This window comes from Odontesthes bonariensis, chromosome 4, assembly GCF_027942865.1.
Source record: "Odontesthes bonariensis isolate fOdoBon6 chromosome 4, fOdoBon6.hap1, whole genome shotgun sequence".
Taxonomy (NCBI): Eukaryota; Metazoa; Chordata; class Actinopteri; order Atheriniformes; family Atherinopsidae; genus Odontesthes; species Odontesthes bonariensis.
In genome coordinates this window covers 39,397,385-39,424,020 of record NC_134509.1, presented here as the reverse complement: position 1 = coordinate 39,424,020, position 26,636 = coordinate 39,397,385, and the positions used below count along the sequence as shown (strand labels likewise).

The window sequence follows — 26,636 nt, the reverse complement described above, 5'->3', positions numbered from 1 at the left end:
ACGGTTCATCCCCATCACAGTGCTGTGATTATAATGTAATGATCTGTGAAACAGTTCATTCCAATATAATTCTTTATTACATAGTTGTCAATTACATGATCAGATATGATTCTTTTGTTAATTTGGTGTATTTTCACCAGAATTGTGTTGAATTCATTTGAAAGTTTAGCTGTAAAATGATTCAAGTTTAATGCAGTCACTCCATAAAAAGTAATTTCCAATATTGTACTTGCTTATAGTCAGATAATTATATTTTTGTGGTATTGCTAGAAGTACTTAGTCATTACTGCAGTGATGCAGATACTGAGGTAGATTATATGACACTGAGGGAATGATTCTGCAGCTCCTTCCTGTTCGGTTAGTCGGTCCTGTTGCCTTTGCCAGTAATTGATGACAATAAATAAATAAATCAGTTGCTGAAAACAATTGACCAAGGCATTCTTATCAATTGTTGGTACAAGTCAGTAGAAACTGTATCATGACAGAATTAAGTTTAAAAAAGTTATATTTTTTGGAATCATGAAGTCTGAGAGCAAAGTGCTCCGTTGGGAAAATATCAAACTGTTAGATCTTTAAAATATGATGGAGCTCGGTCATTAAGAGCTTTACGCTTAAGGAGAAGAATTTTACTCTGAATTTAACAGCAAGCTATTGAAAAGAAGCCAGAATTGGAGACATATGATCTCTCCTGTTAGTTCTCATCAGAACTCTTGCTGCAGCATTTTGGATCAGCTGGAGGCTGTAGCCATGACTACAGGACCTGGGCCATCGCCACCAAATGAAAACAGAACTTAATGCAACATGTGCATTTGTGGTTCTGGTTGGGCCACAGCCACAAAGCCTATAAGTCTAATCTCACAGTTGTCATGTTGACATTTGAAATGTTGATCAGTTTCTTGTTATACATGCAATTCAATACATAATTTGTATCCATTTTAACTTGTCAAAACACACAACATTGTAAATAACTTTCTTTCTTCTAGCTTTCCTTGATGTGGAGTCTTGTATGATAAAAATTGAAGTCTAGCTTCTGAATATTTTCTCATTCAATAGCCATAAGTGACCGCACAGCAGTCTCTCAGGGATCCTTGTCCTTAGTTCATTTTCAGTCCATTTCCCAAATGGACTGAAAATGAACTTGTGGTAATTGACTATAGATTCCACCAGATACAGTTTAATGCAATATATGTTATATGTTTGGAAAGTTTGACAATCCACAATCAAGCATTGTTTTCAGAACTTTTGATGGAGGCATTTTCAGTAATTGAGGTAAAGCTTTGAAGTGAATCAGTTCATCGGTAAAGTTACTGTCAAGAGCTGATGGACCGGCAGAGAGTTTGATAGCTTGGCCAATAACCTCGCTGTCAGGTGGAGTCTCTGGCATGAACAGGACTCCACACAGATCATATATTTGCTATTTAGACTGAAGGGGTGCTTCAGACAGTTCAACTTATCAAAAGCCTCATTAAATGTTTCTGTTTGGAATTAACTTTTTCCAGCAAACATGAATTTTTAAAAATATCAACTTGTACACTCTACAGATGTATACTGGTTGTTAATACAGTTATGTCCAGATTCTCATTGACAGATAAGATAAAATTGCATTTGTTGTTCTTGAAATTCTCTATCAAAGTAAAGAAAACAATCAGGGGGAGGTCTATTCACACAAAAGAAATAACTGCATTATTGTTAGCAGTCGGTTGCATTGAAGATCAAGACCATTAAGATCATTAATGTGTTCAGACTCTAGCTTTTCATTGGCAAGTTTGGAGAAAAGTCATTCAGACAGCAAAGCAGAAAATCTGAGAGAAACACAAGATCAATGTTCACAATTAGCTTGGTTGGGTTAAGAATAATATTTCTATGGGCAACTGTGATACGGTAGTTTACCTCAGCAGGTCAAATATCAGAGCACCATAAAGAAGAAACTGAAAGAAAGATGGCAAAATTTAGGGAAGGAGGAGAGAAAAGATGCTTGCTTTTGTAGAATTTAAAGGAAGTAGTTTTTAGATTAGATTTAAATTCAACTTTATTGTCATTGAACACAGTAACAACGAAATGCAGTTTAGCATCTAACCAGAAGTGCAGAGTAGTTAAAGTATGTACAAATGGGCAGTGCAGGTGTGAACTGAATATACTATATGATGCAGTGAATGTGCTAAAATATATATATACAATGTATTATGTATGATAGATTACTACAGGTATGATTGACTATACTATAGAATATATACAGTATGTTGATTAGTGCAGGTATGAAAAATAAATGCTATTATATACAGAGAGTGTTGAAAAATATATACATTATGATATTTAACAGTAAAAAAAAAGTGCACAGAGGAAAAGGAAACATTGCATAATACTGGCAGAGAAACAGTAGAACCTGAATGCAACTACAAGGATGAAAGCAGACAAATTCTATAAAGTTTACAAGCAGGCAAATGGAAAGATAGATTCAAACTGGATCTAATAGACATTCTATAAGTAAGTGCTGTAAGGCCATAGAAATAGAAATAGAGATAGAAAAATATTTTATTCATCCCCCAATGGGGGAAATTCAAAAATTTAGAAATATAGATTGTCTACTATCTAAGCAAAACTATTTCATTAGCAGAATATACACCATAAAGCACGTATGACACATTAGAAAATAGCTTCAGCTTGGTCAAACAGTATGCCAGATGATGGCGGTAATGCAGCACTTTGTGCTTTTGCCAGCCGCCAGTGAAACTCATGAAGAAGACGGAGCCTGAACTAAAATGGCAATATTATATAACTCATTTCAACACATGCATGAGAGGGAAATAAACCTCGAACAATTTCTTCATTAAAACCAAAAATAGTTCACATGCAATGTTCATGTTATGTCAGAAATATTTATTTATGGTGGCAGCAGTTAGCAGTCAGGAAGTGGCATCATGGTGAAAGGGGGAGCCAAATTCTATCAGCTGTGGAGGTAGACCCCGCCCACATTAGGACGAACGACCAATCACAACAGAGTATCCCTCCCACTTCGTCCCCGTCTCCGATCCAATCTTGCGTGGGCCAGGGAGAATGAGAATCCCGCGTGGATCAGTAATAGCAGTAGCTTCCGGATTTAAAAGGGTACATTCTCTAAGAGGTACATTTTAATCGAGTTTGGGATTTTGATACCTTATACCTGTTGGATAAAGTCGTCAAAGAAAATGGTAAGATGACATTTATAGATTAAGCTATCCGCCATTAAAGTCGTCGACCAAAATGAACACCAGTTGTGGAAACTGGTCAAATAAAGTGTTGTTTTTAAATGAAAACCAACCCAAAGGGTCTGGACTTTTAAAACGTGAGCTATCACGCTGTGATTCTTATTTTTATTCGTCCTGGTAACGTGAACTAAGTAAATATGGCAAAGTGGTGTTTGACGTAATGTGATGTTAACTGGCGACAATCAGTCACGTAGCATTCTTCCTTTACATCGAACAGGACTGAGCGACTCCGCGTGGCTTATCCAGAAATGAAACGTCCAAAAAGATGAACGGGCTCGTGCTTTTTAGTACATTCAGGAACACAGCTATCTGCCGATATCTGAAGCCAGGGGCGATTTTAGGATCTGGTCTTTAGGGGGGCCCAGCCCCCAGTGCTCACAGAGGCACATTATTTCTCACTAATTGAGGCGAACTAGTACATTTATAAATTTTGGAGCCGTATTAGTTTTGCTTTGAGTAGTGTTTTACCCTACAACATTCAATTTTGACCTCTTCATTTCAAAAGACTGTGGCTTGACAGGGATAACAGAGAGCCTGAGACAAATATTGAAGATAACTCAACATTTATTTTGGGAGTAAACAGTTAAAACAAAAACAAATGCTAGAAAATAAATAAAATGGTCACTAAAATAATGCATCCTTGAGCAAAAAAGAAAAGTGTTTTTGCATAATATAATATTTAAAAAAATGTGCTGAGCCAGGGGGTGCCGAGCTATCTCACGGTGGTGCTAGGCACCACTAAAAATACCCTAGCCTCGCCCCTGTCTGAAGCTAAAAGACAACACGCGACATAATGTACGTTACAATATGTCGTGCAGCAGGCACGATGCCGCTTTACCGTCCCCTCATCCAAAAGGCTTCTTCAGTTCTTAACTAGATGCTGGGGACTATCAATACATACTGAAGAGGATGGAAGTCTTAACAATAAGATTTACATGCATACACACGAAATTTGTCCTCCGCTTTTAACCCATCCAGGTTGGCACCTGTTGACACACACGCACAGGGTCACACACTCAGAGACAGATGCCAACCTGGAGCGATGGGCAGCCATGAAGCGCCCGGGGAGCATGGGGGGTACGGTGCGTTGCTCAAACCTGTGGATACCCAAACTGGGTCTTTGTCAAATCAGCCAAGACAAGTGGATCAAACCCCACTTAGAGAAGATCAGGCGCAGACGTACTGTAGTTCCAGATGTGGCAGGAGTCTCAGAGAAACTCAGACGGATCAACATGACATTCCGGTACACTTCAAACCCAAGAACACCCTCAGGCAGTAAATTTACAGCAAGCAGTACAGGTCCTCTCCTTCACAGTGACATGTCCAGGATGACCCCATCTGTTGTTAACAGGCACTGCGATGCCTCCACCTTTAGGTTGCAACTGCAACTTGCTTAGTCTTTGTCGTATTTTGTGTTTTACGTTGCACCTATTTTTTCAGTTAGTAAAAGATCTGGGCTGCAGGCAAGCAAGCACCAGCACCCTGACTTTTCTCCTACCCCCTCACTATTCTACCACAATACATGCAGTATCTGGTTTAGGATAGTCTTGTTGAAATATACAAGGCCTTTCTTGAAAACTACATGCAGCCTAAAAGCCTGTATGTACCTTTCAGCACCAATTGTGCCTTTTCAGACGTCTAATCTGACAGTTCAGTAGACAGCAATGCACCTTCATACCATCAGAGATGCAGGCTTTTGAACTGAGCACTGATATCAAGCTAAATGGTACCGCTCCTCTTTGGTGCGGAAGAGGCATCCATGATTTCCAAAAGAATCTCAAACTTTGATCCGTATGCCGACAGAACACTTTTCCCCCTTCCTACGTTCTAAATGAGCTTTGGCCCAGAGAAATGGGGCCATTTCTGGTAAATGTTCACACATGCCTTCTTTTCATGATAGAACTGGAGCTTGCTTTTGTGGAAGGCAACTTTGTCCACAGACATTGACTTCTGAAAGTGTTTCCATGCCATGCAGTATTTTTCCATGATAAAATGATTTTATGGTTTTTCATGTTTTCAATGCATTGCCAGCTGAGTACATACATAAGACACCACTCTACACAACTCAAGTATCACTTGAAAAAACCCAAACTTTCCTTAAAGAACCGCAGTTCTTTAAGGAATGTCACGGAATGTGTGAAAAAAGGGAAAAAAAGTCATTAATCTGGTGAAATGGTTTGTTTGAGGGCACCTTTTACAGGTTGAATAAGGAAGAAGTTTTTCTTTTCTTTTCCAGCCTCATCGGAAGAAGAAATCCTTTATTGAAAAGAAGAAAGCTGTAACCTTCCACCTGGTCCACAGAAGTCAGAGGGACCCATTGGCTGCAGATGAGAAGGCACCACAGCATGTCCTCCTGCCTGCCACAAAGGTATGGATTCACCGCCTTTTCTCTGTAGAAGCTGGAGGGACCACATTTACTTTGCAGCCACTTGAAAGGGACATATTAGGATATTATACCTTTTTTTTTTTCTGTTCTTGAGAGCATACATTAGGGTGTGTGAAGTCACCAGCAAGTGAAAATCTCTTATTTTTAGTGCTCTTTTTGTTTGAAAGGTCCCCATTTAACAAGCCTTTATGATTTTTATTCTACGCCCAAATTCCGTCACTCCTAAAGTTCAGTCCACCTCCTCTGCTAAGCCTCGACCTCTGAGCCCCCCTCCCACCCACCCTGCCGGATGGATGAGGCGAGCTTCGCTAGGATTGTTCTGTTGTCAGCTGTACATAGAAGCACGTTTCTTGCATTTACCACCTGCCTCAGAGGATATAAGAGGACAGTGAATAAACTACATTTGAGGGTAATTTACCAGCTCGTGTTAGCCTAAACAAGAAACCACTTTTCATTGAATTGTTTCACCAACGTGGTCCATCGTGGACTTAGGAAACCGAGCCCCAAAGAGGGATTAGTTCCAACTCTGTGCCTGAACTTCAGATAAGGGAAATGTAAATATTAGAGAAATAATTTGTCAGGCTTTATTATGTATTTATTTTAGCAGTAGCTTGCGCTGACAGCTCAGATGGAGAGGACACGTATCTACTTCTAGTTAGTTTTTGAAAGATTAACACGATCGATGCAGGATTGCTTTGATAACTGAAGCACTGTTTAACTGAAGCTTTCTTGTTGAACAGTGATGTTCTGTAATTCAGACAACCTGCAGCTGTGTGGATAAGGTGTGTTTTCAACACAACACCGGTCCTCTCCTCACTGGCTTTGTTACACTGGAAGTCGTGTACTGCTTTTTGTATGTTCGCATTACATTATCAACATGTATCTGACCAAAATGTAGCCTCAAAGTACAATTATTTAATGACATCAATATGTAAAAAAAAAGAAAAGTTAAATGCGGTAATTAACAGTATGCGTGCATTACTACGAGTTAAGCCTGGTTTATAGTCGGTAAGGCAAGACGCAACGCAAGCCCTTGCGCGGTTGCAAGCCCCCCCTTGCGTGCTTGCGCGTGTCACCTCAATTTTCTAAACTTCACGCAAGACGCGAGCAGAGCTATAGAGTAGCCACTCTGGACGTGAGCACAAGCCACTATCTACATCACATCCGGCGGCGTGTTCATCTTCCGGTTTCATCCCCTAATAAAAGACAGCTGTTTTCAAACGCCAAGGTAGAAAGCGAAGAAGAAGAAGCATGAATCCCATAGACATAATATATTATGTCTATGAGGAATCCACTCGAAGAGAGACTTGCCGAAGAGCTCCTGGCGGTGAATTTCCTTTCATCGTAGTAGGCTTGTCATTGAAAAAACCCGCTGCTCCACCTACTGTCCTGGCGGTGAATCGCCACGCAGCACACGCAAGCGCCGGCAAAGCTAAATGAAGCATAAACATCTCGAGCCATTAACACAAGCGCAAGACGCAAGGGCAGTTAAAAGAAGTATAACTCAGCCTTAACACTGTGCACATCTCTGGTTGGGACCAGATGGAAGTATGGTTTACTTGCATCTGTGGCCAATTTGCTACACAGCTTCCTGCTCAAATCAGTATAATAACTATCAATATCTCTATCGACAGACGGAATGTTTTTGGTATGTCTGAAGGAATTACTTCATTATATTTGCGTTGATGACGAGTAACTTATGTCCTTAGCCAACGTACAAACAGAGGTTAGGAGGGTGCGGGGGGTTAGATGAGGGTTAAGAGAGTAACTGCTGACTCCAGCAGAGGGGCAGGGTTAAGCACTTGCTCTGTAACCCCCCCCTCTCCAAAAAAAAGCAAGAGTTCTACGAGCTGAAAAGTTTTTATTAAAAAGCATACTATGGCCCCTTTAAGTTGGCCTGAAAATAGGGCAGCCCTGCACTCCTGAAATGCTATTCCATGACTGTGGTTTTGGTATTGGCCAGGTGGAAGCAGAGACGAGGCGCGATGAGCAGAGACAATTCGGTGTTTTCTTCGATGATGATTACAACTACCTACAGCACCTGAAGGAGGCATCTGCCCCAACAGAACTCGTTGCAGCAGTCTCCTTGGTCCATGACGGAGAACCTTTAGACCTACAAGATGAAGAAGAGTGCGAAGGAGAAAGAGACGGGAGCAGGGACACTCCGGTGAGTTTGCTTTAAGTTTCCTCTTAGCCATTAAGATCCCTAAAAAAAAATATATTTTTTAAAAGATGGTGTTTCTTATTTTGTTATTATCTTAAGTTACTTCCATCAAAAAGTATGTGCCAGACACAGTGGGCTCTTCTAGAAAAGGCCTTCCCTATCCTTCCCTATCCATTTATATCAAACTAATTTGGGAATAGTTAGCAGGGTCCTATCTGCAGAGCTCAGTGGTCAGAAAGGTAGATTCCAGGTCTGAGATTATTGCTCAACTCTAAGCCAGAACTCCAAACGATGCAGTGGGATGTTGTGGTTGATTGAATTTAAATGAACAAAAATTGTGCAGTGTCCCCTATTTTCCCTGAGTAGTAGGCCATCAGTCTCCTTAACAAGTGCCATCTCAGTACTATTAAGTGCTCTAAAACCAAAACGTCAATTAATTTGAATTTAATTCAGTGTATTCATATAGCGCCAAATCACAACAAATGTCATCTCAAGGCACTTCAAAGATACAGTGCAATTCAATCCAACTATAATGCACAAGGCGACTGGAAAGGAAAAGCTCCCCTTTAATAGGAAGAAACCTCTGGTAGAACGGGGAGGGCGACCATCTGCCTCCACTGGTTACGGGCTGAGAGGACAGAAAAGAGAAGTCAACAAGCACCATAACACCAGAGCACGGATACCTGCTGAGAAAAAGAAATGCAAGTTGATTATAACAATAATGTTTAGTGGTGCAACAGATCATCATTGATCCGTGATCCGTTCGGATCAATTATTTCGGTTCGGCACACACATGATCCGCGGATTGATTTATGAAAAAAAAAAAAATTGTGCGCATGTTCAGTCCTCACACAGCCGTTACCATTCCTGCTAGTTTCAGGGACAGAGCTACTTTCCACGCTCTGGGTAAAAGTCTGCAACAGTTCCCTCTTCAATAAGCAAACAGTCCTATGGCTCGTTTGTGATTTATTGTCCTCAGCGTACAACATGTAGAACAGTGGGCATGGAAAATAAAAGTAGGCTAGACTTCAGTGACTACTGTAACGATAACTGCTGCCTCTAGTGCTACGTCTGTTTCTATATACTCACGCTGCCAACCTGTCGCCTAGGTTACCACACAGACATAACACGTAGCTGACATAGCGGTAGCTGACATAGCGATAGCTAACATAGCGATAGCTAACATAAAGAAAACCCCTAACCTGCAACACAGCGTGGTCATGGCGAGCGGAGGAACAGAAGAGCTTCACGCCCCACGTCATTTAAATCCCCTGTTTGGGAGCATTTTGGCTTGCCTGTCAAATTTAATGAAGAAGGAAAGAGGTTGGTGGATAAAACCGTGACAGTGTGTAGGCACTGTGGCACAAGAAAGCCACACAACAGTGGAAACACATCGAGCATGGCCACGCATTTGCAGCGACATCAACCCGGTGTTTCACTGACAGGAGTGAAACCGAAAGCGGCTCAACAACCGCTCATCACTAGCCTGGCGACGCCATCCTACGTACTTCCGCCCAAAGATTTTGGCTCCGCACATAGTCTGGCCAAATCCCCCTACCTCGGTTCGCTCAGTGTTTTGCCAATCAGCAAACAGTTGCGAGTGGTGACGCAGAACTCACACGCGGAGTCCATTGTAGTCCATGTAATTGTAGTTCAACCGCAGCGGAAATAAACATGGCGACGGAAGAACGCTAGAAGCTATCCATGAAGTTGTCTCAACTCTGGAGATCATTGCACAATTAAAACGAGAGCAAGAGAAATGCCTCGTCAATTTTGTTAGTGGCAAGGATGTCGTAGCTCTCCTTCCAACTGGCTTTGGGAAAAGTTTGATTTCTCAAATGGTACCGGTATAATGAAAGCGGATGTGGGAAGCGTGATTCGCGAGCTAGAGCCTCGCGAGAGTAAGCATGAAACTCGGCGCATAACCGACGTCATTTCTAAACATTATGATTGGTTAAGGGAACTCCGTTACTCCAATGAATTTAAGTTGCTGGGTAAGGTCCCGCCCTCCATGGAAACGGATTCCTCTTGGGTTTTCCCAGACTGTTTGACAGAGTCAACAGTCGGCTTTCGCCCAGGCTAGCTCATCACCGCGGTGTTTAAGCAGCCCCTTCCTTCACAATCCGACCGGGCTAAAGTGATCAAAAAAGTTGTTTTTCTTTGATGTTGAAAAGAAGATGCTAATTGTGCACTTTGAGTTGATTTTATAAATTTCAATTTAATAATTTAAAAGTGTTAATAAACAAAAAGACAAAACATGTTTATTTGTCTTGTGTATATATATATATATATATATTTTTTTTTTTTTTTTTTGCTGATCCGAAAAATGATCCGATCCGTGACTCTGATCCGAGCAAAATAAATAAGGTTGCATTATAGGAGCTTCCTCAGCAGCCTGGGCCTATACCAGCATAACTAAGGGATGTTGGAAGGTCACATCATACTAACTATAAGCTTTATCAAAGAGAAATGCTTTAGGCCTAATCTTAAAAATGGAGATGGTGTTATGGACTGTTTTTGTTTGCCTTCTTGTGATTTTGTGTAGCTGTAAAGCACTTTGAATTGCCTTCTGTACGAATTGTGCTCTACAAATAAACTTGGCATGCTTCCCAAACCCAAACTGGCAGCTGGTTCCACAAGAGAGGTGTCTGATAACGGAAAGCTCTGCCTCCCATTCTAATTTTAGAAACTCTGGGAACCACCTGCAGTTTAGGAGAACGATGAGATCTTTAAGATGTGATGGAGCTCGGTCATTAAGAGCTTTATATGTGAGGAGAAGAATCTTGTATTCTATTCTGAATTTAACAGGGAGCCAATGAAGAGAAGCTAAAACTGGAGAAATATGATCTCTGCTGTTAGTTCTCATCAGAACTCTGGCTGCAGCATTTTGGATCAGCTGAAGGCTTTTCAGAGAATATGTGGGACAGCCCAATAATAAAGAATTACAGTAGTCCAATCCTGAAGTAACAAATGCATGGAGCAGTTTTTCTGCATCACTCTGAGACAAGATGTTCCTGATTTTAACAATATTACGAAGATGAAAGAAGGCAGTCCTAGAAACCTGTTTTTATATGAACGTCAAATGAAGAACTAGAAGCCAAGGAAATACCATCTAGAGTAACTATATAGCTAGACAATTTCTCCCTGAAGCGCTCAGGTCCAAAGATAACGACTTCAGTTTTGTCTGAATTTAGAAGCAGACAGTTCTGAGTCATCCAGGTCTTTATGTCTTTAAGACATGCTTGTAGTCTGACCAACCTATTGGGTTCATCTGGTTTTATAGATAAGTACAGCTGAGTATCATCAGCATAGCAATGGAAATTTATGCCATGCTGTCTAATAATGTTACCTAATGGAAGCATGTATAAAGTGAAAAGAATCGGTCCAAGCACAGAACCCTGGGGAACTCCATGACTTACTCTGGTGTGTGAGGAAGATTCTTCATTTACAAGAACAAACTGAAATCTATCAGATAAATATGACTTAAACCAGCCTAATGCAGTTCCTTTAATCCCAATAACATGTTCAAGTCTCTTTAATAAAATACTGTGATCAGTCGTATTAAATACAGCCATAGCAGACATTGTGGCATAGTCACTCACAGATGAATTCTGGCTCTGTAGAAATTAGAAAGAAAACTAATGGATTGTTGCTGTGAGAAGTGTATTTCGTTTCCAAATGTCTCTTAAGTTGAACAGGTTTAAAACTTTCATGTGCAAGCACCACAGAACAGATAACACACTGTGGATAAATCCAAATAATTTTTTGGCTAAGCATGGAAATCCATATTAAAGAAAGTCAGGGTAAGACCTCCGATGCTTGTTGGGCACTCGGGACAACCGGCTCCTTGCGTTTTTCAGCTGATGGTGGTACTGTCAGACTCTTCTTGTTGTCTTGAGCTGGAATACTTTTTCTGAGAGGCCATCACTCCATTTTTGATTCTTGTGATACCTAACAAAACTTTGATGCTGTATTACAAAGCGCCAAAGTGACTCTTTTTTTAAAATTTATTTATTTTCTTTATGTGTGTGTGTGTGTCCAATAAGACCCCTGCATGCACATGAGTTGGTCCTTGTTGGCTCACACACTCAAGACATTACCCCAAACTTGTAGTTCTGATAGGTCTCTTATTAATGTTGCGTTATGATACAAGTAGCGCGATGTTCTTGTGTTTTAGATACATGGGCCAGACGTGACCATCAAATAGGCCAGAGGGCACCTGGCACGCATAGTTCCCAGTTCCCATATTGACAGTTCAGTTGGCTTAAACACGTCACACGAATAGCCAGTATCATATCTTTTTCTGACACTTTCAGAGGAATGTCTGAATGAAGTTGTGTGGAGCATCAAAAAGTGAGCAATGTCTGATTGACTGAATGCCCACACATTGCCCTAAGTTGATGCCTGATTTATTTATTTTTTTTTTTATTTATTTATTTATTTATTTATTTATTTTTTGATGACCAGGCAGCTGCAATCCACCTGCCCTCGTCCGTGTTCGCCTCAGAGTTTGAGGAGGAGGTGGGACTTCTGAACAAAGCTGCTCCTGTTTCAGGTAAATCGGCTTAAATAAAAAAAAGTCATGTATGACCATTTTTTTAGATTAGATTTATTCCCTGCATTTTGTATTTTGGAACTGTATCAGATAAACCACCAGTAATTCCTTCTCCTGTGAAAAGATCAGACATTTTTCAGTATAAAACTATGTTGAACACTGTATAAAGTTTATTTTTTATTGAAACGATAATAAAGATTTTTACACCTAGCATTACTCCACCGTTTAGTTCTCTTCATGCCTAGATATCACCAGGTTCTTGTGTTTTCTTTCAGGACCTCGACTGGACATGGACCCTGACATCGTAGCTGCTCTCGATGAAGATTTTGACTATGATGACCCCAACAACATCCTGGACGATGACTTCATCGTCAAAGCTAATTTTGTGGGTGGAGCCCTGGACACAGAGTAAGACACGAGATGTCACTGATTTTTTTTTTTTTTTTTTTTTTTTTTTTTTTTCTTTTATTCCTCAAAGACATTTTTTTTTCTTCACTCCAGTTTTTCCAGTTTGGAGATGTTACTCATTTCTTATTTGTGTGTAACGGTTGACAGAAAAGACTGTGACAGCAACGAAGACGATGATGATGAATGGGAGGACACAGACGAGGAAGGCAGCGTTAACTCCAACGAGCACATGGAAGGGGAAGGTTGCAGTCGAGAGTTTCTTTTCATGGACGAAGAGACAAAGAGTCGCTTCACAGAGTACTCTATGACTTCGTCTGTGATGAGGAGGAACGAGCAGCTTTCCCTGCTTGACAGCTGCTTCGAAAAGGTAAATTTTTCCTTCCTTAGTTACTTCATGAATACTTTTCACCTTTTCTGTTAAACACAAAGACTAAATCCCTTATTATTTGTCTTATTAGTTAAAGAATTTGAATATGCTAAGAAGTTCCACAGACTCATCAAGCTCAGGAGCTAAAATATTATTTCAGGTTAGACTTCCGGGCGGAGCACCATCAAGATGGCCGCATAGCGAAGGAGCTCCCAGTTGAACCAGAGCAATTAATCAGAGAAATAATCCTCTTACAATCCAAATAAATCATTCCACAAAAAGCGTAGAGAAAGGGGATAAAAAGCCATATCAGCACTTTGAGCAGTAAACGTTGTCTGAAGACGGGTGGGGGAGGAAGATGGGTGCAGCAACAATTAGCAGCTAACAGGTTTAAGCTAGCAAAGAGCGGCGGTGCAGTGCGGAGAAATGGCCGACTTGGAACTGATTCTGCAAGAGCTAAGAGGGTTTCAGCAAGAAAACAAAGAACAATTGGCAACAATAAAAGAAGAAATTGTTAAGGCGAATTCCAGACTGGACGAGGCGGAAGGGCGAATTGAGAGAGCAGAAGAAAGGATCCAAAGCACAGAAGAAGTCATCACGGCTATGCTAAAGTTGCTGGATCTGGAAAGCCGCTCCAGACAAGACAACATATGGGTCTATGGGGTGCCGGAGGGATCCGAGAAGGAATCAACCATGATGATCTCATTTGTGGAAAATGTACTCTGCGAAGGTCTGGAGGTAACTAATGACATGCCCGACCTGCAGATTGAAAGAGCTCATCGGTCTCTGGGACGGCAGCTGCCGGTGGCTGCGCCGCCACACACGTGTGTTATCAGGTGTTTAGTTTCTGTTTATAAAAGGAATATTAAAGGGATAATTCGCCTCTTTTGACATGAAGCTGTATGACATCCCATATTAGCAATATAATTTATGAACATTGACTTACCCCCCGCTGCGTCCTGTGAGCCGAGTTCCAGCTGAGTTTTGGCGTCCACGAAGGTAGTCCGGCTAGTTGGCTGGGGCTAGAAAAATAAAGCGTCTTACTTCTCAAACAATATGCGTTCAAAAGAGTAATACATTTGCATCACAAAATCGTTCTCCAGGAAAAAGTCAGACCTCACATCGTTTGGAGCTATTTTTGCCTCCCTTGATATCAATGCGTCCAATGTAAACTATGCAGACCGAAGAGCAGACCGAGCAGTCCCCTGCTTCCGAGCAGCAAACAACGTAACAGGTGCGGCTATCGCTAGTTGGCTAGACGCACTCTTGGGCTCTACTAAGTGACAACAAACTACAAGGAGAACAGGAGATCCCAGAAGACTTTGTAACAGGCAGCTTCCTGAAGTCCTGGCAGGAAATAGACACATTACAATTATGAGGCGGTGTGCCTATGATTCAGACTTTACACCAAATAAAATCGACGGCAGATTTAAGACATGGATCACAAAAGGTTTAACTACCTATTATTAATTTGTCCACAAAGGGGCATCTCAGATTTTTGAAACCCTACAGAAGGATCACGGTCTGGGGAGAGATGATTTTATTTTAGGTACCTGCAAGTGAGACATTATTTTAACAAAAATATTAAAGAGGGGTTAGGAAAAGACGAGTCAGGGTTCAAGGAGGTATTTTTATCATTAACTAAATCCAGAACATGCAATAAAATGATCCCCAAATTCTATAATGCCATACAACTATCCAAACAAGAAAATACAGAATACAAAAAGAGGAAATAGGAAAAGGAAATAAGGTTAAAGGGGAACTCCGGGGCATTTGAAGCGTGTTTCCATTGCTAGAGGTTGTCAAATACTGCTAGTAGGACACAGAGAGGTCCAGATCTGTGCTCCCTGTGTGAAGATCGCTCTGTCCGCACAGCATGTCATGCGAGGCTAATACGTGGTGGCTAAGGGGCAAGCGCTAACCCTTCCACGTAAAACAACAACTTGCACACTGCAGAAACGTCACACCACTTTATAACCCATCCGACAATAAAGTCACAAGCCTTACCATCAAAACCATATGCATGGTTCTCACATTACTGGCATGGGGACGTTACAAAACAACTTTATAAACAGCATGTAACTCACCGGCTGGTTGTAGGCTCGCGCATGTGAAAGCCCAAAAGAGTCGATGGAGAATAATCCCATATACAAAACAATTATCTTCTCTAGAAAAACTGCGTTCAAGTATTTAAAACATTACAACAATACATGCCCAGTAATATTGTTGTAATGTTTTAAATACTTGAACGCAGTTTTTCTAGAGAATATAATTGTTTTGTATATGAGATTATCGTCCATCGACTCTTTTGGGCTTTCACATGCGCGAGCCTACAACCAGCCGGTGAGTTACATGCTGTTTATAAAGTTGTTTTGTAACGTCCCCATGCCAGTAATGTGAGAACCATGCATATGGTTTTGATGGTAAGGCTTGTGACTTTATTGTCGGATGGGTTATAAAGTGGTGTGACGTTTCTGCTGTGTGCAAGTTGTTGTTTTACGTGGAAGGGTTAGCGCTTGCCCCTTAGCCACCACGTATTAGCCTCGCATGACATGCTGTGCGGACAGAGCGATCTTCACACAGGGAGCACAGATCTGGACCTCTCTGTGTCCTACTAGCAGTATTTGACAACCTCTAGCAATGGAAACACGCTTCAAATGCCCCGGAGTTCCCCTTTAAAGATCACACAGAAGAGCTGGGAGAAAATATGTCAACTACAGTGGTTCTTAACCAGGTCAAATACATGGCGGGAGTTCTGCTGGAGAAATATAACAAGATTTCTTATCACGCCCGTACAAAAACCACAGCAAGGCAGCGGAGACGCTTGTTGGAGGCTCTGTGGAGCGAACAGAGCCAACCACTGTCAGATTTTTTTGGGACTGCAAAGCAATACGGCCTTACTGGGAAGAGAAACATGGAACATAAAAGCTAAAAACCTGCTTGTTTTACTGTTGGCAGCTCATAAGAAATGTGTCCCGAGGAAATGGTTAAAAGTGGAACCTCCCACCTCCCATTAATGAATTGAAATTGAAATTGTGTATGAGATGGATGTTATGGGGAAGATTTTTTTCTTCCCTCAAAGTTGAGAAAGAACTTTTTTTTTTTTTTTTTTAACAATTTTTATTTATTTGTTTTAGTTAACAATATTGACAATACAATGCAAGACAATCAACTCTGAATTGTGAAGTAGGAAAGAGAGAATAAACACACAAAAAAGAGAGAATCTAACTAATAAACAAACAAAAAGGCAGTAATAGCCTCAACAGAGCCTGTATATAATTATATAAAATCAAGTTTTTCCTTATATAGAAAGAACATTTTTATAAGACCTGGACCAAATGGCCTGAGTTTGTAAAGCCAATCGGATCAGATTTTGTGTGAACCTACCCTCTGGAGTAATTTAGGACCATAAAAGAAAACTCATGTATGAACAAAATCACTTTCTACATCCATCCTTTCCTATGTCCTTGACAAACTAAAGCTGGAATTAATGTATGTGATGGAAATGTGCCTTTCTAAATAAAAAGAGAATTAAAAAAATGTATTTAAAATTTCAGCCCTGGGACACTTCCACAGATTTCTAAAGTGCATTGGAGATTTGCCAAATGAAGTTCCTCCCTGATGCGCACATTACTAAATAATGTTTTCTAACCAAAGTGCTGGTGTGACAGTTGGGTGTGTTTTGTATTCTCACTATATTTATGCCCCTTTTTGAACTGCCCATCAATATTCAGTGGACTGGATCAATTTGATTTTGTCTTTTGATGGACCAAGAGTCCCAAACCCAGAAATGTTTGGTTTATTTTAAACGAGAAAAGCAATTCAGCAACTTTTGTTTTCAAAGAGATGTACATGATAGTAAAACCTGGGTTAAAATGTCTAAAACTATAACAGGAATATATTTAGCATTGAGCCCCATCTGCTGTATGTTTTTTCAGTTTTACGAACAGTTCGATGACGACGAGATCGGCGCTCTGGACAACACTGAGCTGGAAGGCTTTATAAAACTGGACAGCTGTCGCTTGGAAGAGGTCATCAAAGACTATTTCCAACATAAAATGAAAGAGTGAGACTTCTTTTCTTTCCTCTTGATGTTATTTAGGCATTTGTATTGTGATAGCCCAGAGGTCACCAACTGGCGGACCGCGGTCCAGGTCCGGACCGCAAAGCCGTCCCATACGGACCCGGACCTAACCGGCCAAAAACAGAAGGTTATGATAAAACCTGACAGATCGCTTCTATTTTAACCGACGCAGCTTTTGTAGTCTTTACGGTAGCAGTTTAGCTGGTGTGGAAACGCACAGACCAATCCCACGTGATACTACTCAGCCAATCAAGTCAAATCAACTCAGAGCCCAATATGACCAGTCCAGAAAGCGTTGTGTGAAGACCTGTTAGGTGTCACTCCCCTTCAGACCAGTACAAGAGGAGAAGACATCTACCTGGCCATAAAGGAGATGTTAACAAAGAGAGGGATAGAGCCAAAACAAGTGGTTTCAATAACCACAGATGGAGCCCCTGCTATGATCGAGAACATTATACTTATATGCAGTCATACATACATGTTCAGTTCTATGTTACGTGACAATAAATATTGTCAAAAAGTTCTTGAATTGTACTGAATTCATTTGATTTAACCGCCAGGTATTGATTACATGCAGATGTTGATACAACTACTTGGCTACTTAAATATATATCACACTAAACTTAAATATATATCACACTAAATAGTTAGACATTATGATCTTCCGGACCTTTGCTTCAAGAAATTTTCTCTAACTGGACCTCTTTAAATTTTAGTTGAATACCCCTGTGATAGGCCATGTAATTAGACCAAGAGTTTCCCCAGCTGATTGTTTTTTGAACCAGATTGAATTCTAGCTGATTAAAGTTTGTCCTGTTTGTGGATCAGCTCTCTAAGGCTTGACGACTTGAGATCCGAAGAACTTCCAGTTGTGAACGAAGAAGAGGAGGATGAAGAAGAAATGGAGACTGTTGTTATACAGGCTCCACAGGAGAAGTGGGACTGTGAGACCATCATCAGTGAGTATCATTTTCTTTCCTTCAGAGGGTGGCTGAGCTCAGCCTTAGAGGCGGGGGAGGAGCTTGGCCATCTGAAGGGAATCTGAAAGGAGTCAGCTGAGGTGGTTCGAGCTTCTGTTTAGGGTGGCGGCTGGTCGCCTCTCTTTGAAGGTTTTCCAGGCACGGATAGAGGAAACCCGGGGCAGACCCAGAACTCGCTGTAAGGATGATATATTCCTTCTGGGACGTGTGTGTGTGTGTGTGTGTGTAAGAAGAACAAAGTCACATACTGCCAGTCATCAGATACCCCGCTGGAATAATAAACTGGCCAATGGAAGAGATAGAAGCCACTGATATCAAGACAAGAAAGCTCTTCACAATGTATTGAGAGTTCCAGCACCCTGAGATTGTACACCAAGAGGAAGGAGGGATGTGGAAGTCCTATTAGTGGCTAGAAAAAGCTGGGCTGAAAGACATCACAGAGGCATAAGCCTAGTTTCCACTGTCAGTACGGTTCGGGTCACTTCGTATTGGTACGGGTCGGGTCGCTTTGGGTTCCCACTGTACAAAGGGGACCCTCAGGGGTGCCGAAGCGTCACTATGTCGATCGCTCCGAAGCTTCTTCAGCTTAATGCGACCCTGGCTCGCGGTTCGGTTGAAACCACTCTCGGCCATTTTTGTGGCAATCAGCTGGAAAACTTTTTGGTTTGGCACAGCACCATCGAGCTCCCGCTGCACAGCCTCCTCACCAACAACGGAGAGCAGAGCCTGGAACCGGTCCTGTGTGTTAGGTACCCCAAGCAGAAGGGTTACAGACATGGTAACGGGTTCCATGGTAACGGGTTCCATGGTACCGGTACGCTTTCATGGTAGTGGAAACACTGAAATAAGAGAACCGTTCCGAACCGACCCGTACCGGACTGCATAGTGGAAACGAGGCTATAATGGCAGCTCCAGAACCGGCCTTAAGCACAACAGCAATGGAGGGTGGGGTCTACAACATCTGGCAGGACCCCCAGGTGTAGGCTGTGGAAAGAGGCTTCAGTCCAGCACATAGTAGTGTGGTGTAAGATGCAGGCAGGTGCAGCATACAGAAGGGAATGTCATGACAAGGTGGCAGGAATAGTGTTCAGGAACATCTGTGCCCAGTATGGATTGGAAGTCCCAAAGTCAAAATGGGAGACACCTCCAAAAGTAGTGGAGAACGACCGAGCTAAGATCCTGTGGGACTTCCAGATCCAGACTGGGGATGGCTAACCAACCGGACATTGTGGTGTTTGACAAACTACAGAATAAGGCAGTAGTGATAGATGTAGCAGTTCCAAGTTACAGCAACATCAAGAAGAAAGAACACAAGAAGCTTGAAGGTTGAAAAGATGTGGGAATTGAAGGCAGAAGTGGTACCAGTGGTAATCGGAGCACTCGGGGGGGCCATGACCCCCAAACTGGGAGAGTGGCTTCAGCAGGTCCCGGGAACAACATCAGAGATCTCTGTCCAGACAAGTTATTTAACACTAACTGATGCTGCGAGTAGCTTCCCATTTCTTAAACAACCAAGCCGGAAGATGCATCCCGTGGTAGTTTGCTGAAACTACTAAGATTGGATTAAGAGCTGTCCAATGCTTTATTAACTCTTTCAGTGCCATTGACGTCTATAGACGTCAATTTGAAAAAAACGTTGACTGCCAAAGACGTCTATAGACGTCAATTGCGTTTTTTAACAGAGCGGGCTGGGGGACAATCTAGCGGAGTTCGTCACTAAATCTTAGGCTTGTAAACACTAAACAGAGAATATAATGGCAAAATTACCCGCTAGGCAGCAGTGCCACTTTGCACCAAAAAAAAAAAGCTTGTTTTCTCCATTTTTTTTTTTTTTTTTTTGGTCAAACAGCTGTTTTTGGTGAAACCAACCTATGTTCTACTGTCTATTACTAAAGGACTGAAAATGGTGGAAACAAACTTTTTTTCCTGATCAAAGAAGAGAGTCTACTCTTTCGTTTGGTAATTTCGGTGTGTACATAGTCATAAGACACAGTTTTCTGTGGGTCTTGGAAAATCAGTCAAAATACTGTAAAACACTTGGCAGTATGGGTGGCTCTGCACTGAAAATGGCTGGCAGCCAATGAGTTAAAAACTGGAAGGATAGTGGGGAACCCTCATCTTTGAGGAAGAATTGTGGTCGGAAAAGAATCTTGAATGATCGTGATCACAGATCACTTAAACGTTTGGTGAAATCAAGTTGTTAAAAAACAACAGTAGAACTCACAGCTATGTGAAAGTAAGAGCATTTCCACACGCATGATGCCCAGGGAGCTCAAGGGATTTGGACTAAGCTGTACAGCCTTAAGAAAACCAGTTATCAGTGAAGTTAATTGAAAAAAAGCTTTATTGCTATAAGGAGGTCGATAAGGAGACTGTAGTGGGTCCTGAAAAGTCTCAAAGTGTGCGATTTCTTTTTGGACGGGCAGTGTATTTAGCGTTTTTCATCAATCTCCTTATGGGATGTTTAATAGCTTTGAAATTGCAACTTAAGTGTTAAGAAGAAAACTTCTACCGTACCCATGTTGTGATGATGTCAGCTTTAAAGTTTGGTATTCATGGTGAGAAATGTATGGGTATGACATCTGATTATATATAATTATAAATATATCCATCCAAGTATATGTTGTTTACTTCTTTGTCTTCTCCAGGTACATATTCCAACATATATAACAGACCCAAAGTCATCGAAGAACCACAAAAGGTATGTGAAAAAAGATATACAAATAGCGCATTTCCAAACAATTTGGGATATTGTTTAAAAACGTAAATAAAACAAAATACAATGATTCTCAAATCCTTTTCAACATGTATTAAGACACAATATTTAATGTTCAAACTGATGAGCTATATTGTTTTTTTTTTTTTCAAATATTTACTCATTTGAAATATGTCTCCAACAGTGTCCAACAAAAGCCATATGTGTCTATGTGTATATAAATATATATATATGTATGTATGTGTTCATGTATGAGAGAGAGAGTAATAGCAGATAATACTGGAATAAGACCTGTTTCAGAAGATATCTGAAAACTATGCAAGACAGAGTTGTTCAGTGTTCTGATGTCTAATGACTACATCGGGGAACTCTCTTGATTTTTTCTTTTTTTTTTTTCTTTTTTTTTTGTTTGTCCTCAGCCAAAGCCAATCCGTGTGTCTAATAAGACGGGCATCCCTCTAGATGTCCTCACCACCAGAGGTTCTGCAGCCAAGCTGCTGGAGTGCAAGACCAAGACCAGTGACTCAGAGCAGCCACACATGTCGTCTCAGCCCAGAAGCAAAGAAGAGAGCAAAGAAGAGAAGAGGGCGAGGAAGCAGGCCATCAAAGAAGAACGCAAGGTAAGGGAAATGTTGCCCAATGAGCACTCACTGCTTCATTAAAGGCCACTCGAACTGAGCTTTCCATTTTCATTTTGAAGGTTTTAACCAAAAAGGTGTTACAAGTTAGTCTTCCAGGGAAGTTTAGTTAGATTTTAGCTTTGACCGGTTTTATCTGTAGAGAACCAGGTCGAGTCCTCACGAGCAGTGAGAAGAGCACCAAAGAAACCATGAATACAGAAATGTCTCAACTTCTTCATTATAATGAAGAAGGCACTGCCTTCAGTACCACCACTGAAGGCAGTGCCTATTGTATCTGTAGTCTGTTTGTTTTTCCATGATAAACGAATCGCATTTTTGGGGGGCCAAGAAAACATAGAATTCAAAAGTGGTGAAAATGTTTGTCATTTCGAGGCAAAAACCTCGCCCCCTAAGCTCCAGCCCCTCCAGCTACTTTCACCGACATGCATGAAAATTAAAGACATAAATAGAACATATCAGGACAAAAAAAGCCTCCTGGCGGTATAGCCTAAACCCGACAGGAAGTCGTCCATTTTGGTTTAAACAGGATCTTTACACACGCTGCATTTGAACAAACCCTTCCTACAGAGCCTGGAAAATTGCTCCATGTGGTCTTACAGGGTTTCCGCGGAGTCATAAAAAGTCATAAAAACTTCAAGATCCATGCGCCAGTGTAGCACTTCCATAGAAAGCCCCGCGAACTTCAGAGCTTCACTGCTGGTGTTCTGATCATGTAGCCTTGGTCTATGGTCGCAAGGTCTACTTAGCCTAGCTCGTATTGTGTCTTAGCTTTTACTGTCTTAGTGGATTAGTGAACCTATCGGCGTATCACAATGGGGAAGTGCACATTTAACGTGTTATGGCTAGAAGACGGTGCGTTTAAGAATTGGCTTAAGCCCATCGCGAACAATAGATACCAAGCCTATTGCACTCTGTGCAAAAAGACATTGGAGCTCTCCAGTTTAGGCATTAAAGCCTTGAATTCACATGCTAAATCAGAGAGGCATAAAATCTGTGTACAAGGTTTGCAGCGGGTGCAGCTCATCACTCAGTTTTGATCTCCGTCACTACCCGGTCCAAGCTCAGCACAGCATTCCGTTAGTCTCGCTCCAGCCGCCACACACGGTGCTTTCGGATCAACGTCCACGTCGAAAGCGGAGGTCCTGGGTGTTGAACACCGTTACGAAACACCAGTCGTACAGCGGGAACGAAGACGTTGCCAAACTTTTCCGAACAACTGATAGCCCTGGTAGGCAGTTATTACCCCAGCTTGTATTTTGGGGCCGGCCTTTATTGCCCGAATAGACCATGCACCCAGCTATTATTTGAGGCCCGGCTATAAATAGAATAGAATACAATCCTGGCCATAATAGTTTAATTTGTTTCATCAACTGCATGGGGTGGGTGTATTGTCAGAAACAGTCCTCATGGATATACTTGATAAACATGCAGGCCTAGTCAATACATGATGATACTTCCTTGAACTTGAACTAGAAAAGTGCAATGTCTCGCCAGAGAGGCAGACATGCTGGCAGAGGAAGCTGAGGGCAAATCGGGGTCAAGGATGGCCCAGCTCCTTTCAAAATCAAATGCCCTCAGGCGGGCAAGCAAGGAAAAATTGGCTGAGCTAATTTAACGTCACCGTTAAAGGGGACCAACTGAGACGCATGTAGACAGTAGTTGTTAATTTACAGTGGTACAGTTTACAGTTGTTACAGTTGGAACAGTTATTACAGTTGTACATGGTACAGTTGTTTACAGTTGTTAAGCGAATAAAAAAAAAAAAGATTTTTTTTCAAGGAATCGACTAAAGTTATTTCTCATAATTCGTGTAGGTCATAAATTTAAATTATCATGGTCATAAAAAGGTCTTAAATTGTCTTAAATTTGACTGACTAAACCCTGCAGAAACCCTGTCTTAAGACATGTGCGATTAAATTTACCAAAAGCCTGAGTTTGGGTTAATGGACGTGGGTGTGGCAGCCCCCCAAGCTTTCATGTTTCACCATGAAACAGGAAGTTGATATATCTGCCAGAGTTTACTTGAAATCTGCACCAAATGTCACATGTATGATCACACTCAGCGCCTGAAACTGAGTTATGTCAATATTTAGTTTTAGTTTGACATTATCCACCAGACCTACTTCGAATGTGGATACAAAGTTGATAACGCCTCACTTACAAAACTGTGTGACTTTTTTGTTGGAGGCCGTGTCTGTGGCGAATTTCATATCGCGCCATAACCACAAAATTGGCTATAAATCGCTCCCTTGTCTTGGAGCAGTACTACATTTACAGGGTGTCGTTTCTTTCGTGCTGTGACTAGAACTATATGGCTATACCCTCCCAACGCCATGGCCCCAGCCACTGACAACAGGACGGGATGGTTTTCAGTTCATGACTTACTGCTGTTCACACTTAAAAGTGTGTCAGAAAAAAGGTTAAGCCTTTCATGATGCTACTTCATTAGAATTGAGAATTTTTGCCAAACATATCCATGGCCAATTTGATGCTTCACCTTGAAACAGGAAGTCCTTAAATATGACTCATAGAGCATCCAGTCCTTGGTATGTGTTATTCCTCACATATACCCACTGGGATCTGGACCAAACCTCACCTCCTGAACACAAGTCAATATTTTGTCATCGCCATTGCTCCGCCCACTTATAAAAGGTTATCACTTTGATTAATTGACTGATAGATTTTTATTTTCGAACATGTATAAAAAATTAAAATGTATGTAACTATTTGTACATACAAAATAAAGAAAAAGAGAAATTAAAAAAAAAAAAAAAAAATAATTAAATCACATAAAGTGCATAATATGATACATAACAAAACACCACACATTGTTGGAAAAAGGAATGGGAAGAAGTAATAATAATAATGATAATAAATTTAATTTATAACGCACTTTACATTTACAATAAAATCTCAAAGTTACTTTTTTAGTTTCCCACCCCTTTTTAACCACTCTTCAGTTTGTAAATATCCTAACTACAATACACCTATATAAATATATGCCATTTATACACTTCCTAAATATCTAAATAAAATATATAATCACAAGATAAATATATACTACACACATATCCTTATAAATATAAATGTAAATATGAATATATATATATATATATATATATATATATTTATATAACTATCCCCATAAATAAATATATACCATATACTAATTAAATTACGATATAACAATTAACCCTATTCTATTCATATATTTATCCCTCATCGTCCTCCGTTAACATACTTCCTCTTCCATGTACTTGTTTAAAAATATTTTTTGTGCCTTTTTTTTAAACAGAATTATATTTGCACTTTGTATAAGGAAGTGCATAAAACATGTCATCTGCACCAGATTGAACATGTACGATCACAGTGCCATACCGAACACAATCGCACAACAATACTGTTTCATTACCAAAGCCCCCCCCTCTCAAAACAGGAATTCTCATAGTTTTCACTACAAAGCCACTCTAAAACATACATTTCAAACTTTGGTCAGTATTCCAACCTAATGTTTCAATATGCCTCAGTCTGCATATTATATGTTTATTTAAGATGTTTCCTGTTAAGTGACACTCCTTCACCATGAAATGGAGAGCAGATGTTAAGCGCCACCAAGGTACGAGGGTGCAAACATGGTTCACCGGAGCACTGAAGGTGAATTCACCCGGGGCTAAAAATATCGCTCCAAATTGTAGAGCTTAGTACTTATATTTAATTGAACAATGATCATTAACGAGGATCAAATAAATATTCACTCTGAATCTTTAATGATAACAGTGTAGACATGAGTACTTCTAGTTGTAGAAGAAGGGCTGACTATTGAGATGAAAAATATTTGTACGGTACAGTATGTTAAATCCATCTTTTGTGTTTTGTTCAGGAGAGGAGAGCTGAGAAGAAAGCCAACAAGGTGGCATTCAATGAGGAAAAGGTACGACAGGAAAAGCAAATGGTGAATCTGCGGGCGAGCGTCCAAGGCCTGAAGCTTTCGTAGCCGACACTTGACGCTCTGCGCATCGCCACTTTCTACCAGCTGATGGGACGATCAGTGGACTGACTGGACTTTATGTGGGTGAAGCTCACAAGATGGGAATCTACGACACACATTTGAAATGAGCAAATGCTGGGTTTCAAGAGTTAAGGAAGGAGTTTCCCTACATCGGTTTCAATGGATTTCACCAAACAAGCCAACATTTTTCCTTTTTTCAAAGAGGTGTAATATTTTCACAGCACTGTGGACTGAAACTGTGTGCAACACTTTGGCTTTGAATATCATTTTCTGATCTGATACTTATTTAACATCAATGTGATCACTTTTCTCACATCCAACCACATTTGATTGGTAATCTGGGAAGTCATGTTTGTTTGTTGGCAGTTGGTTAACAACTGGTTAACTTCGATTAAAACAGGGACGCACACACCCGGGCTCTTTAATTGTTTACCTCCTGCATCAAAAATGGGATTCCTTGTTCACTGTTGTACTGTTAGTAGTGCAGAAGTTAGCTTTTGATAAAACCTGGCCCACTGATCCCACTTGTTTCCAGTGTATTTGTGCTAAGCTAACCACCAGTAAGTGCTTTATATTCTATCAGCAGACACAGTTGACATCAGGCTTCTCATCTGACTCCAGACTACAGACTAGAAATGAATGACCTATTAAGCCTAACGACTACTTTCCCAGAGTAAAAATACTCTGAACTGAGGCCTTTCATATTTAATAATGGCATTGAAAACTGATGGCAATGGGCTGACTTGGGTCGACTTTTTAAACCTTTATCCCAAATGGCCAACAGTACTAGCAGTAAAGCTTTTTCACCTCAAGTGATGGGAATTATCCCCCTAAATGCTTATTAAGTCCAGCACCTTGCTGATCTTCCACTGGCGGACATATCTGCTCTTGTCCATGTTTATAAAAGACAGACGCAGACATGTGGTGACTTCCGCCTGCGCAGGATTGATCGATCGAGGTGCATAGAAGTTGCATGAATTCCAATTTTACCGAACAGACTGAAAAATCCGATCTGTGTGCGATTTATGAGCACATACTGAAGTGGCCATAATCAGAATTGAATAAACTGGATTCTATGTGA

The 26,636-nt window shown here is 40.9% G+C and overlaps 1 protein-coding gene across 1 annotated transcript; it reads left to right on the top strand.

The window, feature by feature from the left end:
• Positions 1–3,044: 3,044 nt before the first annotated feature.
• On the top strand, positions 3,045–26,636 carry ltv1 (LTV1 ribosome biogenesis factor). The gene is made up of 11 exons (XM_075464193.1): positions 3,045–3,188; positions 5,482–5,613; positions 7,595–7,798; positions 12,263–12,350; positions 12,626–12,758; positions 12,906–13,125; positions 17,064–17,191; positions 18,038–18,168; positions 20,838–20,890; positions 21,325–21,525; positions 25,427–26,636. The coding sequence occupies exons 1-11, from the start codon at positions 3,186–3,188 to the stop codon at positions 25,538–25,540; spliced, it is 1,407 nt and encodes a 468-aa protein (XP_075320308.1). The 5' UTR covers positions 3,045–3,185; the 3' UTR covers positions 25,541–26,636.